At 32.6% G+C, this 17,775-nt stretch overlaps 6 protein-coding genes and 1 pseudogene across 7 annotated transcripts, besides 4 other annotated features; 2 read left to right on the forward strand and 5 right to left on the reverse strand.

Moving 5' to 3' along the window:
• Positions 1 to 4,937: part of a mobile genetic element that runs on past the window's edge.
• TVAGG3_0738660 (uncharacterized protein) lies at positions 257 to 825 on the reverse strand (the record flags this gene model as incomplete). Its single annotated transcript, XM_051244794.1, has 1 exon — positions 257 to 825. A coding segment is annotated over one exon (569 nt), but the record flags the coding sequence as incomplete, so codon positions are not given.
• On the reverse strand, positions 917 to 1,470 carry TVAGG3_0738670 (annotated as a pseudogene). The gene has a single exon. A coding segment is annotated over exon 1 (554 nt).
• A 1,252-nt stretch (positions 4,938 to 6,189) lies between the features above and the next one.
• TVAGG3_0738680 (uncharacterized protein) lies at positions 6,190 to 6,552 on the reverse strand (the record flags this gene model as incomplete). Its single annotated transcript, XM_001305798.2, has 1 exon — positions 6,190 to 6,552. One exon carries the CDS (start codon positions 6,550 to 6,552, stop codon positions 6,190 to 6,192), a length of 363 nt encoding a protein of 120 aa, XP_001305799.1.
• Positions 6,553 to 6,691: 139 nt separating this feature from the next.
• Positions 6,692 to 7,510, reverse strand: TVAGG3_0738690 (phage tail repeat-like family; the record flags this gene model as incomplete). Its single annotated transcript, XM_051244795.1, has 1 exon — positions 6,692 to 7,510. One exon carries the CDS (start codon positions 7,508 to 7,510, stop codon positions 6,692 to 6,694), a length of 819 nt encoding a protein of 272 aa, XP_051091382.1.
• A 359-nt stretch (positions 7,511 to 7,869) lies between these two features.
• Positions 7,870 to 9,048, reverse strand: TVAGG3_0738700 (uncharacterized protein; the record flags this gene model as incomplete). Its single annotated transcript, XM_051244796.1, has 1 exon — positions 7,870 to 9,048. The coding sequence occupies one exon, from the start codon at positions 9,046 to 9,048 to the stop codon at positions 7,870 to 7,872; it is 1,179 nt and encodes a 392-aa protein (XP_051091383.1).
• Positions 9,049 to 10,816: 1,768 nt separating this feature from the next.
• Positions 10,817 to 11,134: a mobile genetic element.
• Positions 11,135 to 12,488: 1,354 nt separating this feature from the next.
• Positions 12,489 to 13,476: a mobile genetic element.
• Positions 13,477 to 15,817: 2,341 nt separating this feature from the next.
• Positions 15,818 to 17,775: part of a mobile genetic element that runs on past the window's edge.
• TVAGG3_0738740 (uncharacterized protein) lies at positions 16,124 to 16,555 on the forward strand (the record flags this gene model as incomplete). Its single annotated transcript, XM_051244797.1, has 1 exon — positions 16,124 to 16,555. The coding sequence occupies one exon, from the start codon at positions 16,124 to 16,126 to the stop codon at positions 16,553 to 16,555; it is 432 nt and encodes a 143-aa protein (XP_051091384.1).
• On the forward strand, positions 16,576 to 16,872 carry TVAGG3_0738750 (uncharacterized protein; the record flags this gene model as incomplete). The annotated part of the gene is made up of 1 exon (XM_051244798.1): positions 16,576 to 16,872. One exon carries the CDS (start codon positions 16,576 to 16,578, stop codon positions 16,870 to 16,872), a length of 297 nt encoding a protein of 98 aa, XP_051091385.1.

Below are 17,775 nucleotides of genomic sequence, written 5' to 3' on the forward strand. Positions count from 1 at the left end.
GAAAGACAATTCGAGATAAAAGTCGTAGTACAATGGAACAATATGTTGCACACCATTTGTTGTGAACCAAACTTGAAAGTCAGAGAAACTGTTACTCGGTGGTTCATAGAATTTAGAAGCAAAGTCATAAAAGTCCTTACCAATACAAAGAAAACTATTGTTGCTTGAACTGAAACTTGCATGACACATGACATTTTGAGGGTCAAACACGTTTCTATAAACTGTCAAATCTGTTGGTGGGCGTATAAACCAGAACGGACCGTCAGGTGGTAATGGTTCGTTCTGGTTTAGTAACCGAAGAAATTGTGCCCAAGAACGTTTGTCTACTTGCCAAAATAAAAACTGTGTATCTCTTGGAGGGTTATTTTCAATCCTTTGAAATGAAACTGTGGAGTTCATCTTGTCATATTCTAGTTTCAGATAGTATGTTCCATTTAGTAAAGAATCGTATTTTTCTTGAAATTCCCAGTAGTATTTGTTTATTTGAGTTTGAAAGTCATTTAGAGTCTTCTCAAGACTTTCGTCTGAACGAACCGTAAAGATTCTCATTTCGTCAAATTTGTCTAGTAGACCATCATGACCTCTATACCGCCCATGAAAATATACTGCGAACATAAATGCGTTAGTTCTTTTTGAAAACAAAACTCTTCTAAATCCTATTGCCTTTGCATCTGAAGGACTTTGAAGCCAACGAATTGGAAAGTCAAACCTGTAAGCACCGGATGAAATTTCTTCATCTGATATAGTCCTACCAGCGTTTGTAAAGATATAGTCTAATGGTTTTGTATCTGCTACTTTTGTTCTTTGTTTTTCAACCTGAAACATTTAATATATGTAAAAATATACTGTTTTAAAAAAAATGTTTTAAAATGGTATGCCATTTCATATTTCTCATCTAACAAACAAGTTGTCTGACTGCTTGAGGGTTATGTTGGTACCATTCAAACTTCACGCTTGCAATTCCTTCAATTGCATTCAAAATGTCTGAGTCGGAGTCAACCATTTGTTCTCTCTTTGTAGTCTTGAAAGCGTCAAGAAGTTGTGCGGTTGTTGTGACATTGCCATGTGCATAGTAAATATGACCATCTAAATCTGTTACGGTTAGTCTGAGATTGTATCCTTTCTTATTTCCGTCTTGAATGGCAGCAAGTACACCCATGAAGCCTTCTTTGTTCTTTCCTTCGTCAAAGTTTACTGTAAAGGTTCGACCAGATGTAATTTGACTTCTAACTTCACGATACTTTTCATATGCATATCTTGTTCTTTCCATGGAGCATGACCATCCTTCTGCACTACCTTTTTCCTTCTCAAAGGATGCAATTGTTCGTCATGTTTCCAGTAGAATCTGGCAAAGCCGTCGTGTCCTTCAACTTGAGGCTCACTAACATCGAAAGGCATGTCCATAAGACGTTCTTCTTCTAACCTCTCTAGTCTGTTTGGATAATTGGCGCGCGCGGTTTCCAAATCCATTTCGTAGCGAAGACCAGACAATTTGTCATAGACTTTTATGGGTCTTCCCTTCCTATATTTAAAATTCTTCGAAACTCTCCAACCATATCTTTGTAACTCTGCTTTTATTCTAGCAGATTTTCTATCGATTCTATATGGGGGCATTTTTATAAAAATAAAAAAATGTTTTTTTCTTTACTTTACATAACCACCAGCTACCAGAAGTCTTTGACGCCAACATACCAGCTAATGAAGGTTGACTTTTAGTATTGAAACTAACTTTGGTTTTGCTTCAGTTTTTGGCTCCCCTTCTTCTATTGGTTTTTTCGTCACTTTTCGGTTCTGCTGACTTTACCTCACTTGCTGGAACAGTTGTGTCGTCAACATCTTCATAAATATCATATGCCATCTGTTTTTGTTTTCCTTTCAACTTTTTGTGTTTGTTGTAAAGTTTAGAAATATTTCGACTCTAAGTCAATGAGATGTTCTATAATGAACTGTTGTCAGTGAAGTAAACTTTTCCATCTGTTGTCTCGAAAGCTCCTTCAGACTTCAATATTTTATTTGTGAGAGTCTGTTTCTTTTTTGAGATACTAGCCGTTCCATTTCTCTATGAAAAGTGACTTTATAGTTAGGGTTTGTATTTCCAGACCTGGCACTTTCTATTATTGAATTTTTCTCTTCATCTGTAAGTTTTTGACAGGTTTTTGACAATGGTTCTGAACTTTTTTATGTTTGTGAAATCTACCGTTTCAACTTCTTCGGTCATTTCATCTCAGTAAAAAATTTTAGTTTGGTTTGTTTTCAACTGGTTGTTTAGGTTTTTTTAAGTCGGTCTAAAACTTCCTGAGGTATAGGAAGAACTTGACAAACACGTGGTTTGTGTAACTGCTGGAAGTCGACAAATTCCATCTTGAACCCATTTGTCTCAATGCTGTATTGTTCATTTCATCTCAGTAAAAAACTTTACATTCCACGTTTGAGGCGGTTGCGGTTGGTTGTTGTTTACCCACTGTTGTGCATGGTTATATCCTCCTGTTAAAGAATCTTTCACCTTGGTCCATATAGTGCCTGCTTGGTTATAGTAGTCATTTGCTTTGTTATAGTAGTTTCCTGCTTGTCTTCCTACATTGTCCATCCATCCTTGAACTTTTCCTCTTGTTTCAGGATTTGGAATAAGATTTGCTGCATCTCGTGCTAACCTCCCAACCTTTCTGTACAGTTTGTTAATAGGTTGTGCTTTCTCTTCAGTATACCTAATGTACTCAAAATCTTCCTTCCAATTCCAAATGCACCTCTAGCTATTGTTCCACTGCGGGCAAAAATCTGGACAACTCCTGCTATGCGCAAATAAACCCATTTCTTATAGGGTAAAAAATGACGAATCCAAACAAGGACCCCTATGTTTCTAAGGCAACAAAAGAAAGCACTCATGATAAAAATCTTTAGTTCACACCAAATGCTTGGTTTATGGATATCTTGGAAAACATTCCGAGGTATAGAGAAGATGGACCACCATACTGGCTAATATTTGTCGGTCAAAACACAAGATACTGTGAAGCCATACCATTACAGTCCAAAAATATTTTAGATATCTTAGCAGCTTTGACAATATTCGTTGACAAATACCATCCAACAAAACTGACATCTGACTGTGAAAGTTCTTTCAAATCAGACGATATTAAAAACTATCTGCGTTCAAAAAATGTAAACCAATATTTCATTGTCGACCAAAACCATTCTGCTCTTGGTGTCATTGACGGATGTATAAAATGTTAAGAGACTTAAACCAACCACAAGGTGGTGAAGCAAAATGTCATATGACGACAAACACTTCTCCATGGCAAAGATGAGACAAGTTTTAAATATTTACAATAGCCGTAAAAAAAAGGTTTGGGAAACCACTCCCCTGAAGAAATGAAAAACAACCCTGACTTAGAGAAAGACTATATATTTAATAGTTTAGTCAAAAGAGACAAACAAGAAAGAATGCCAGGCTTCAAACTTCAGAAAGGTGACAAAGTAAAAATAGAAATACCTAAACGCGACCCATATGAAAATACTATTGACTATGACAAAATGGGAACTCGACAGGTACTCACATTCGTGTTCGTAAAAATAGAAGAAAGTATACAAGAGAATATTATGAAGTTTTAGGCAAACATGGCAAAATGTACAGACTGCAAGCAGAAGATAAAACTACTATTGTCAGACCCGTTCAAACTTGTCAAAGTTCAAGGTGGTATACTTTCAAAGACAGTTCCTAACAAATATAAGACAACTCCTGACGAATATGCTAAAGAAGTTGAAAATGACGACTAAGCATTTCTATACCATGCGTAAACTGTCATGTAAGGTGGCATGTAGTCTTTACTCTGTCCCGTTGTTTCCGAATATCCTGTAATGCGATGTGTATGGCTTCCTCCTCCCTGAGTGTCATCCCAGTAACAATTTATAGCAAACTTAACGTCGTCTTTAACATCATATCCTTTACCTTTTGTCATTCCTGTCCAATCCCAATATCTATGCTTATGCCAACCTGCTTCAGCTGTAGTTAAATTTATGTAGTGACTGTGTGCAGGTAGGTTTTCACCTGAAATCGTTTTACTTCCACCTGTTTCCTTTGAAGAGTTTGCACAATACAAAAACCTGTCGACTATTTGAGTCCAAGTTCCAAAACCAAGTACTACTTCTGGTCTGGTAGAGTTCATTGACGTATAAATAGAACCTATAGGATATACTGTTTGAAGTATTTCTGTCTTTAATGTTTGAAGCTCTGTTTTGTCTGCTTTTTTATATAACTTTTCTTCAAGTTCATTTACGTCAGAGATGCTATGTCTATATGATATTTTTGTGGTATGTTCCTTCTGTCCATGCGAAAATACGTTCTTTTGTTGCATCTACATATCCTTTTATCCATGTCGAGTCTGCTTTTGTATTCCTTAACTCTGTAACACCTTTCTCAAGCTCTTTCAACTGTTGTCCATCTTCCATTAAACCTCTGGTATGACTTGAAACCGTTTGTGTCAACATATCTACAGTTTCTTTGTCGGCTTTAAGGTCTAAACATCCTGAAACCCACCCTGTATTGGCTTTACCTTCTAAAATCTTCGATGTCCGTTCATGTACCATTCAACCCTTTTTATAATTTCATTGTCTTTTTCATCCACATATTCCTTATCTGCCTTCTTCACTAACCCACTAGCCAGATATGCTAACTCATCGTCAACATACTCTTTGTCAGCTTTGTTGTCAACATCTGCTTTCGTTGCATATGTTGCATCTGCTCTGTCATGTTCTTCTTGAACTTTTTCAATGACATATTCTTTGTCAGCTTTGTTGCCAACATCTGCTTTCAAAAGAAGTTCATCTATAGGTTTCTCGTTTAAAGTTCCTTTTGTTGGATTTATACAAACAGTATGGTTCTTACTGTCTTGAAACAGAAACTCATCTGTCATTGGGTTTATCGTCAGTTTTAAGTTTCCTTCTTTCAATGACTCAGATATCTTAGAATAGTTTGAAAAGTTTGTTGTGTTCTTATTTAGAGCTTGCAAAATGAGTTGTCGGTTGTGTTGTATTTCTCTCATAGACGCTGTTTCTTTCGACATTTTTATTCTAGATAAAATATGCTTTCAATAGAAAAAGAAAATTCTAGAGTTGCTACAACTAAACCATTAGATGAACTTTTTACCAATGTCGGTCAAAAGTTTGAGACAGAGACCGTAAAGCATGAAGGCTATCGTTTTGACTACCCACTAAGATGGTTAAGAGACCCATCCGTCACAAAAGCTATTGGCTTTCGTAGAATGAAGTTCATTTCAGAAGCCATACATGGTTTCCCATTTACGGTCGCTTTTGAAATTCGATACTATAACAAAGAAAAACGTACGTATGAGAAATTTGAACAGGGAAAACTTTTACAAGTGAATTTGCTTGTAAACTTAGAAACAACTCTTCAAGCTTTTCAAGAAAAAATAAACGATATCTATCTCGAATATGCAAAACAGTACAACATTGACGAAGGAGAGTACCATCTCGATATTATATATGACAGGAAAAATGCAACTGTTAAAATCAATAGAATAGAAGACCTTGGAGAAGACGTTTATATTTCTACAAAATATAACAACTTGGCATGGTATAGATTTTTGAGGATGTTAAATCAGCCTGCAGAATATCCAGTACACCCAGACTTTTATGAAGTCGAAAACCCTAATGGAACATATGAAAATGTTTTCGACCAAGATGCTATTATTGTTCATGCTTCATTTTCTGGCGCCCAAAACTCTTTTTTATGCTTGGCAAACGACTTTTACGAAAAACCTACAAAGCTATATGAACCGCCGAGTGGAAGTATTTCAGACTTTCAAGTATGGTTTACTACAGATGGAAGAAAAAGAATAATTCCATTATACCATGTGTTTTACTTAGAACTTAGTTTCATATACAACTACTATCGAACGGTAAAAATATAATTTTTTAATACGGTTGAGGTGTTGGATTTGGTTGCCAACTAGACTGTGGTGCAGGTTCAGGCTGTTGTATAACAGGAGCTTGTTCTTCTGGTTCAGGGTCTTTAGGTATAATACCAACAAACTGACCTACTCTTTTACCAATATTTTTGACTCCGTTCCAAATTCCTCTTCCTACGGTTTTTATTCCATTCCATATACCTCTTCCAACATTTCGAAAGAAGTTTCCTATCTTACTGAAGAAACCCATTTTACTATATGTAAAAATCTAATGTCCGCCTAGTCTCTTACGTTTCCTGTTGAGTTCCATAGCATTCTTTAACTGGAGCTCATACATTCTATTTCTCCTCTGGTAGAAAACATACTCTGGGTCAACTCCTGTGTTCGCGTCATCTGCATAGAGTTGTTTATATCCCACTTCAGGGTTTGTATAAAACTCTTTCCATCTCATATTTGCATACCATGGTGGTAAGCCTAACGCAGCGTCATTTGACATGGCAGTTTGCATTTGTACATCTGTTGGCACTTGACCATAGTTTGCCATTGCAGTTTGTATTCTAACTTCATTTGGAATATTCTCTGGGTTTGGTTGTCCAGGTTGCTGTGCATTCGCTAAGTTCTGTGCGTCCATTTAATATTAGATAAAAATATCTCTTACGAGTACATATACTGGACATTTGCAGGCATTGGTTCATCTTCATATTCTCTGTACTTTTCTGCCACGTCAAATAAATAAATGACACAATGGAAAAAACCTAAAACAAGTAGTCCTATTTCAAACCACATTTACTTACTAATAAAATTTCTTTATTGTGACACTTTCTCCAGTTTATAGGACCTCTCTCATATTCTATCTTGTCATATATAAACTCATAGTCATGTATGTCCTCTAACCATCTCATGACACTTTCCAAACCACTTTTATCGGATGTAAAGTAAAAGCATGGATGGTTATGTAAAACGTCTAAAGTTTCTAAAGAGTCTCTCAAAGTCCAGTCTACTTGGTATTGAAAATCCCATGTGTTATAGAACGGCGGGTCCACTATAAAGAAAACATTTTCCTTGTCTTTATATTTTTCATACAACTCTGTCCAATGACATCTCACAAACTCTATACCCTCAATATATTTTTCTATGTCCTCTTTGAAAACATTTGTATAGTTAAGATATAAAACTTTTGACATAAGTGTTTCAATGTCATGAACTCTTATAGCACCACTATATAATAGTCTAGCAGATATACTATCCCAGTCAATATACTCTGCCTTTTTCAAAACCTCTCTGACAGTATTTTTCTTATCTAATGGTATACGTTCCATCTTACCTATAGGTATCTTTTCTTTTAACTCTTTCAATATTTTGTTTGTGTCTGGTATATGTTTGAGACGGTCCATATAGTTGTCGAAGTCATTGCATATAATCTTTGAGTCAGGAAATATTGTATGGCACAAATGAGATATATAGAAACTTCCACCGAACAAGTCTACAAATGTTAGACCATTCGGTAGTTTCTTAAGTTCTCTCAATAGAATATCTTTACATCTACTCTTATTTCCAAAGAAGGGTAACGGTGGTTTTGTAAAATTCATTTTATATATATAATAAAAATGTTTTTTCCTGAAAAGTGACAGAAAAGCTCCTGGAAGCCCTCCGAATAAAAACTTCATTTATACTAAACATCTTCGGGGCTAGAGGGCACGAAGTGCCTGGAAGCCCCACTACCTTTTTTTTTTTTTTTTTTTTTTTTTTTTTTTTTTTTTTTTTTTTTTTTGATTTAATATAGTTGATGGATTTTTTACCTGTGAAAGAAAAAGCAAATATTTTGATAATCATAAATAAATTGAAATAAATGCAATAGAATTACATTTGATAACCATAATAAATGAGCGTATTATTCAGATGTTTTAACATGATTTCAGCTAAATATTACAAAAAAATAGCAGGGATTTTATTTAGAAGATTTTGAAATAGTTAATGTTAATGCATAAATTGTTTTAGGAATCGAAAGGATGTTCTTGTGTTTGTTGTCTTTCAGACTGTTAGGAATAACAAAAAATGTTAATGGTTGATGTGATGATGTTTTATTATCATCATCAACAACATAAAGATAAATTGAATGAAATCCACATGAAATAGAATCAATTCCAATTGATTCGGTGAATGGACGTTGATTATTATCATAAATATAAAATGTTGTTAAATCATTAAATGTTTCTTCATCAAGTTTGTATTTGATTGTAAATGTTCCTCGCTCATCTGAATCTTGAACAAAACCATCAATATAAAGCTTCTTATTGACATCTTTGACAAATGTCTGATTATTTCTTGTTGTTATTGATAATAATGGTGAATTATAAAAATATTGAAAAGCTGATCGAAAAGGAGTAGATGTTTTATTTGATTCATCAGTTGCTGTTACTATAAGATGATGTAATGATTCAGTCAGTTCTGATGGAAATTCTAGATCAAAGGAAAATGGATGTTCATTAATATTTAAAATTTCAATAGTTTTAGTGTCAATGATGTCGTTGTCAATGTAACATCGAATAGTGACAAGACCTGTGCCATCAAGATCTACAATCTGACCTTCAAGATGAATACTCTTGTTCAAACATCGATGATATGGACCGTTCTCGAATGTGTTGATTGTGAGTTCGGGTGAATTGTATTCATAATAAAAATAAATATGTTCTTCGTTTGATTTCTTGTTGTGTTCATCTGAGCAATAAATTGTGATACTGTGAACAGATTCTGAAAATGCTGTTGGAAATTCAACTTCGTTAGAAAATGAAATAATACATTCTGTGTTCATGGATTCTGAATGTAATTCTGAATATGGATAATCATCAAATTTGTAAAAGATAGAGATATGACCTGTGCAGTCCGAATCTTCGATACTTCCCTCAATATTGATAAATTTGTTTGTTGTCTTGTGGAATCTGCTGAAATTATATGTTGAAACCGAAACAATTGGTGAATTGAAAACAAATTCGGATGTCTTAGTGTAGTTTGATGATGTTTTGAAGAAGCTGTCTTCAATCCAAATAAAAATTGTATGATTACTCTCTGAATCGTATTCTTCGAAGATTTCTGATGTTGGAATAAAAAATGTGAATTCATATACCATACCGAAAAGGGTCGCTAGAAAAAGTGACTTTTGGCGCCAAAATTATTTTTTAAAAAAAAACTTATTTTTATTATTTAATCAATATTACACCATTACATATTATTTTTTATATCAAATCCATACTATTTTTCAGAATGGAAGTTTTTGTAAACTTTTACAAAAATCAAATGGATCCATATCACTGGCATCGTACCTCCAGAAAATTAGTTGACATCGAATGGCTAAAGGAATCGGTTCAACAAATTAACTCTGGAATGAAGCTAAAGGATATTTGCAAAAAGGCCCGTTTAAATAATGGTACCTTTCGTGAAATATCCAAAACCATGTTCAAAAAGCTTGTCAGAGAAAATAATTTGGAATTAATTCCAAAAAGAGGAAGAAAACAAATAGAAATTAATCTTGATGCCTGCCAAGCTTATGCAAATTTGAAAGATTTAATGCCCGATGCAGGCATCAATAAAATTATTCAGAAAATGAAAACAGACCTTGTCAATATTGAGAAGAATCCAGAAGAATTTCAAAAAATTCAATCAGAAATTCAAAAAAATGGAGAAATAAATTATGAGTCTGGAAACTGGCTCGATGAAGTTGACCGCACAACTTTAGTTCCAGTTGTGACTCCAATAGAAGGTACGCCTATTGAAATAAATCCATTACGCGAATCTCTTCAAACGGCAACATACATTACAAAAAATTTCGATTCTCCCTCATATAAATGGGCAGGAAAATACACGAAGCGATTATCGCAGATACTCCCCCTCAAAATCAAGAAAATCAGCAAAAATACATTCCTCGAAATTATCTAGCATCCAAATGTCATCAAATTTGGCATGCTGATATCCACTATTGGAGGAAACGAATAGGCAAATATTTGTTTGCGATAATAGACGACAGATCGCGAAAAATCATAGATTTTAATTTATTTACCGAAAAAACAGCTCAAAATACAACTGCAGTTCTTAAAAGAGCATTAAGTACTCTACCTCAACCACCATACGCTATTTGGACTGATAACGGCCTTGAAAATAAAAGCTCATTTCATCAACTTTTGGTTGAACGTGGAATTGAGCATATTTTCATTCAACCGGGCAATCCACAGGCAAATGGTAAGATTGAGAGATGGTGGCCATACGTGGAAAGAAACTGCAAGTCAGAATCAGATCTTCCACGGGTTATCAGATTTTACAATAATATGCCCCATTCTTCTTTGCCTGTGAATCCTGAAACGAACGTTTACTTTACGCCGAATGAATTCGAGGCCAGTGAAATTGATGATCACTGGTATCGAAATCCAGAACAAGAACCATTCTAGATAGTCGACGGTCAATTAAAAAACCTTAAGGAAAGCATTGACGAGTTCAGAAAATGAAAATCTCGAGCAAGTTCAATAAATTTTCAACAAATTCTCAAATCATTACGAATAAACACTTAATATTATCGTATTTACATCTTTTTAATACAACTATTTACTTACTGATGATTCATTGCAAATCGTAGATTTGGATGATAAGTTATCTAACAAAAGTTTCCGAGCTTACCGCTTAAAACAATAGCCTACATCATATCTACGAATACCTCGGTACTCCGAGGCTACAGTTTTGCGCAGAAAGTTCAAAAAGTGACTTCGAATGCTAAGTTATCTAACAAAAATTTCCGAGCTTACAGTTTAAAACAATAGTCTACATCATATCTACGAATACCTCGTTACTCCGAGGTTCAGGTTAGTAAAAATCAAAAAAATATTTTTTTATGTACGTTAATGTAATCTGAGAGTGAGAGGCATATAGGCATACTATATACCTCTCACCCTTCAATTCCTACCAGAAAGTTCGAAAACTTGGTCGCAATTGCATCTGATTGCGACCAAGTTTTCGAACTTTCTCGAGGGAATAGGAGCCTACAAAGCACTGATTATGTATTAGTGCCTGGTAGGCTCCTATTCACTTTCTAAATGGGAGAAACTTTGCTTTCATAAGATAACATACGAACAAAGTTTCTCCCATTTAGAGTTTGAATTGAAGGGTGCGAGGTATATAGGCATACTATATACTCTCACCCTTTAATTCCTATGAAAACAGTTCTAAAATAAAAATAAAAAACAAACTTAAATTAACTATTAAATTTTTTATATTTTAATTTCATATTTTTAATAAAATTCCTTATATATTATAATTATTATATTAAAAACCCTTTCGAATTTTGGCGCGAAAATAAGAGTAGGTGTCACTTTTTGTCACTTTTCTAGTGACCCTTTTCGGTACGGAACAAAAAATGTGAATTCATGTTCATTTGTAATTGTAATATCTTCAATTTCATGTCGAGAACTGTTGTCGATGACATAGAAGAAGTAAATATGTTCTGCATTGTTTTCGTTTGTGAATGTTCCTGAGACTGTGATATTTATATCAATTTTGTTGTGGTATGTAGACAGAGGTTCTTTGTTGACAATGAGAGATGGATTGTTGAATATATATATGAAATTAATGTTTTCTTCATTTGATTTCTTAAGACTTTCATCATAACAATAAATTGTGACTTTGTGAATTCCTTCATTCAAGTATGATGGAATATCGATGTTTTTATTGAATTCATGAGATGATGTATTATATGTTATTCTTTCAAAGTCGTTCTAAACCATTGTCATCAATAATGTAATTTATTGTAACTGTTCCACTTCCATCAAGATCAGTGACACTTCCTTTGATTTCAATTTGATTATTTATTCCTTTTCGAATTTGTTGATTGTTTTCTGTTGTTATAGAAATTGATGGTGTGTTGTAATTGAAATCAAATTGATAATGCAAAATCTGATTGTTTTTGATTAGAATCAACAGCCCAAATATAAATTATATGTGTTCCTTCTGAGAATGATGATGGAATTTTAACTGTGAAATCAAAATCATAATTTGTATTTATTTCATTGACTACTATTGATTGTGATGTCTTCTTAGTTGCTGTTTCACTGTCAAATTGGCAGTAAATATCAATTAGTTCATTGCCATCACGATCTGAAACAGATAAAGTAACAAAGATGTTGTAATCTGTATTCTTTGTGTATGATGACTTAGGAGCTGTTGTGATACTGATAATTGATGGATTATAAATGTATTCGAATGAAAGATTATATGTTTTGCTATTAAAACCATCTTTTAATAAATAAATATGAATTGTGTGATTGTTCTCTGGTAAATCATTTGGAAAAGTGATTGGTTTAGTGAAAGTTTCATCATTTGAATCGACTTGAACTTCGTATTGATTTTGAGTGTTATTATCTTCGTTGAAGTAATATTTAATGAGAGCTGTTGATTCTCCATTTGGATAACTTGCAATTCCTGATAATGTCAATGTCTGACCACTGTTCTTTATAATTTTTGTTGGACTTAAACCTAAATTAGATAGAGTAAGTTTATTTGAATATCCAACTGCAAATTCTAAAGAATTCTCGTAAACGAAAAAGGGGATTTGACGGAGTCAAATCCCCGCTCACAAAAAGTGGACTTTACATGTCAAATTTTATATGCATGTAATGTCCACTTTTATGAATTTAGGAAGGAATTGGAAGCCATGAGTTACTGACATTGCATCAGTAATCTCATAGCCTCCAATTCCTTCAAAAATGGGAGAAAACTTTGTCCGAATAGTTTAACATTCGACAAAGTTTTCTCCCATTTTAAGAAGGAATTGGAGGTAAGAGATATACCATATGAATGTATATCTCTTACCCTCCAATTCCTTCTAGAAAGTGTCCAAACTTTGGGTTAATAGTTTGCAAACTATTAACCCAAGTTTGGACACTTTCAAGTGGAGATGGAAGGCTTTGGGGTATATATTAATACAATATACCTCAAAGCCTTCCATCTCCACTACAAATGGGAGAAACTTTGTCCGAATAGTTTAACATTCGGACAAAGTTTCTCCCATCTTTCAATGTAATTGCTACCTGTGAGGTACTGACTTGAAGTCAGTGCTTCACAGGTAGCAATATCCAAAATTTAAAAACATTTTATCAGTTCGTTAAAGAACTAGAGCCTCCTAGGTACTGAACCAGAATCAGTGCCTAGGGGACTCTAGTGATCTATATAAATCTGAGAAACTTTGAGGAAATTGTTCGACATTTCCTCAAAGTTTCTCAGCAATTTAGCGAGGAATGTTCGTTATCGTGTAGATATTTATAATATATACATGATAACAAACATTACCCGCTAAAAGATGTAAAATCTTATAAGAAATAATTGCAAAAGAATAACAAATTGCAACAAATTTTATATGAAACTGAACCTTATGAGGTAGTGATTCAAGATCACCGCCTCATAAGATTCAGTTTCAATCTCAAGTATCTCAAAAGTAAGGCTCTATTTTTTGCCATGTAAAGTGTCACTTTACTGTCAAACCGTTTTTATCGTTTTCGTTTACAACAGAATCAATATTAGTTAATTGATTATCACTCTTAGCTTGTGCAGTTAATATGTGATCACCATAATCTAAATCGGAAATATAAATCGATACATCTGAATCAAATGTTCTAGCAATTGGATTAGTATTTTTTGTTCTTTTTAATTCTGAATCAATATAAAATTAGTAGTAGGATATGACGGGTTTTGTGACTTTTTTTGTAAACGTAAGAATTCATACAATATCGAGCGATTTTGTATCATTTTTTAACATATTAATTTTAAAATAATTTATTTTTTATTCTTACATAAATGACCCAACAAGTAAAACCAGATAAAATAGATTATCGAATTTTAGAGGATGGTGTTCCGGTTTATATTCAAAGATTTAAAGGGAAGCAATATTATAGAATTGTTAATCCTGAATATCTTAAACATCAATTTAAAAAGGAAGACTGTGAATTATTAAACGCTAATGAATATGAAAATGCTAAATCAAAACTGAGATATAAATATATTGGAAGTGATGAAAGGTGTAAAGATAAAGATAAAGTTTATTCAGTTTCATATAATGAATGGAAAACCAATAAGATAAGAAAACATTTAGGAGATTATGGGAAATGTTCTGAATTCTTTAAATCTAGTATGTATGAGAGAGTAAAAGAAATTAGAAATAATTATTTTCATGAATGAAAGATTCACTACCATAATGAAATAAAAAAATTTTTAAAAAATAAACTTTAAAAAACTAATGATTATTTGAATTTATGAAATCAATAATTTGATTTATTCGCTCTTCAATAATTTCTATTCTTTTTGTTAAATCATCTATTTTCATTAATGAGGTGATTCTTGATTGAGGAATAGATTTCAAACTAACCACTCCTTTTATTTTTGAAATTTTGAATCCATGACCCTCTGGGTCTTGGACTCTGTCCTCAACTTTAAACATTTTATTCAATTTACACGTTGTCAATTCTTCAAATAATTTTTTATTGTTAGCATAATAGTCATTAAATTCTTCAACAGATGAAAAAATTTTTATTTCAGTGATGGGTTTAACAACATTTATTTTTTGTTGAACATTTTCACTTTCTTCCTTTTCTGTTTTGATGAGAAATTTAAACCTAAATTAAAGAATAAAGCTGAAGAAAAAGCACATGAGAAGAAGTTATTGGGTTTAGCAATTGAGAAACAAGGTGATAACATGGTTGCTTTATGTCCTAAATGTTATACTTCATTCAACGGTTCAATTGATGGAAGTGATTTTAAAAAGATTGCACAAAAAATGAAAGGAGTTAGTTTACGACAAAATAAACAATTAACACCTAAAAATTATTTGGATATAATAAATGATAAAGTTATTTTCGATGGTCAAAATATTAATTTACAACTTAAAAACGGGTCAATGACTCGCTTAACAATCGGTAAGACTGCATTAACAGGAGCACACACTAAGGCTGTATGTTGTGAAAATGGATGTTGTATGCCATTTATTTAATGAAATGCCACAGAAGAGACAAAGAGGTGGGCACCCTTAAACATTTATTTTATTTTTATATAAATGGATAACGTAGATTTAATAATTTTAATTGATGATTTAATATTTAATCAAAATTTTCTTAGTTATTATGATTTTAAATCATATCTCCAAAAATATGATGAAAATATAACGGGTGATGATATAGATTATTATTATCCATATTATAAAAATGAAGTTTTGAAATATCATGATAGAATAATTTCTAAAATTAAAGACAAAATTAAAAATAATGATTATAAAAAGGGAAAAAACTAAACCACAACTGAAACAGTTGAAAGATTTCAAAAATAAAGTATTAACAGAAGAAGATATTGATGAATTATATAATTTATATAATCCTGAGCCGCAAAAGCCAAAAGAGAAAGTAGCAAATGTTCAACAGCTAAAGGTGCAAAACACCCAGGTCCTTCAGACCATAAATGATGCACAAGCTTTAATTTATGATTCATTAGTTAAACCATATTCAGCCCGACTTTTAAATGAAGATCAACTTTTGGAATTCATCCTTCAACATAAACTCGAAGCGGGAAAGTATATCAAACCTTTATATACAGCATATTTAAAACAAATGAATAGAATACATCCAGAATTAATGAAAGGAAAATCAACAACTAAAACTTCATCATCCAAAATCAAAGCAGATAAAATTAAACCACTTGCAACACCAAAACCTCCAACGACAGTACCTCCTCCTCCTTCAGTTAATCCTTCATCATTCACTTTATTATATCCATTTCAAACATTAAAGAAGCAAAAAGATTTTAAAAAGGATTTCAAGATATTAAATAAACCAATTGACCCGAAAATTCAACCGTTAAAGGAAAAATTCAGTCGCCCTTCATTTGCTCCATATCCATATTCATACGAAATCGATCATCTGGAATATTCAAAAGGAAAAGTTACTTATTTATTTGCCATTAACATTAACACCAGATATTTATATTGCATTCTGGTGAAAGGGAAAACAGAACAGGAAACAAGAAGAGCTATTCAATACTTACTAGATCATGAAAGAGTAGATAATATCCGGGGTGATGGCGATAAAGGATTTCAGGCAACTATGACTCATTATTTCCCACAAATTAATTTTTACTTTTCATCCTCTCCATATACGTTTCATAATAAAATAATTGATGCGGTAATGAGAACTCTTAGAGATGCGTTAGGGGTTAACGGTCAGATATACTGGGATGGAAATCATGACTCCATCATACAGCAGTTAGTATATTATTACAATAATACATGGCATAGAACTATAAACATGAAACCAGTGGAAATGAAAAATGATATTTCAAAAGAATGGGAATATATTAGAAAGCAAATGGAAAGGTTAAATGATGTTAAACGTGAACAAATTAATTCGGGGCTCATGAATTTTAAACAAGGGGATAAAGTTTTGATTCATCTCGATTATGGAAAAACTAATAAATTAATGACAAAAAGAAGACGAAGATTTGACACAATAGCTGAATTTGTTAGATATATTAACGGCAATGCATTAGTTGAAGTTGGCGATAAATTAATAGAAATTCCGATTTATTTTATTACTCCATTATATTTAAATAATATTTAATTTTTTTTATTTCGTAAGAAATGAGTGACAACAAAGCAGCCAAGAGTCCTGATTCAATTAAGATTCAGAGTCCAGACGATGAATATAAAAAGAAACTAAACAGAATTAAATCAAAAATATGTTATTACAAAAAGAAGCCACAATGTGGTGGGGTTGAAAACGATAAAGAGAGGAAAGAAATAATCGAAAAATTAGAAACTTATCGTTCAATCCTTAAACTGAGTGAAGCAAAAATAAAAGAATTTAATAGAATAAATAAATTGATTGGAAGAGATGAATTTAATAAAGATGAATTTTTAAACTCTATCCAAATTTAATTTTTATTCCTCTTCGACAACATCTCTCTTTCCATCATTACTGCATAACCGCATTTTCTCAATTTTAGTGGTTTGTTATTTTTAACATGTTCTTGCATCATTTTTATCATTTCCTCCCTTGTTATGATTCGTGGTAAATTTTGAGCTTGTGGGGTATTCATTTATGATAAAAATAAAAATTTGTTATCACTTATTTTATCGTGAAGTGACTCAAAGAGTCCGGAGACAAAGTCTCATGTTTTTAGGTTATTCAATAATTAATTATTTTTGAATAACTGGGAAATAAATTTACGTCAAATATGCAATTTATAAAATCTTATGTCGACAGGCTACGTAGCACAGTGGTCTAAGGTGGTGTTATGGAGGGGTCAAGGTCTGTGGTTCGAACCGCGACAGCGCCGTATTTTCTTATTTTCTTTGTTTGTCTTGTTTGTCGTGAATAAAAAGTGTCATAAAAGTGCTCTATCTTCCACGGAAATAAATAAAAAATTTACTTTATTTCTTCTTTATTTCTTCTTTATTTCTTCTTTATTTCTTTGTTCCCGTGGAAGAAGGGTTTTGCTGTTTTTTCTCAGCCAAAATCAATGATTTTTTCATTTTTGGAATCCTTAGCGAATGAGGAATCTTTTCTCTCGTGGAAGCTTTGACCTAAAATATAATTTAGGTGAAGAGACCCAAAGGGTCAGAGCCGCAAAGCGGCTAGGTGAGATATCACCTGTTTTTTCACCTGTTTTTATGGTAGCACTGAAATAAAATTTTGTTATCAGTTATTTTATCATCATTTTATTAAGTTCATCTTTAGTTAATAATTTGAATGGATTCGCTAATGTTCCACCTTGAGTCACAACACTTGCCCCGGCTAATTGTGAAGAACCTGGGATAAGTACTCCATGAAATGATTTC

Source organism: Trichomonas vaginalis, chromosome III (assembly GCF_026262505.1).
Source record: "Trichomonas vaginalis G3 chromosome III, whole genome shotgun sequence".
Taxonomy (NCBI): Eukaryota; Parabasalia; order Trichomonadida; family Trichomonadidae; genus Trichomonas; species Trichomonas vaginalis.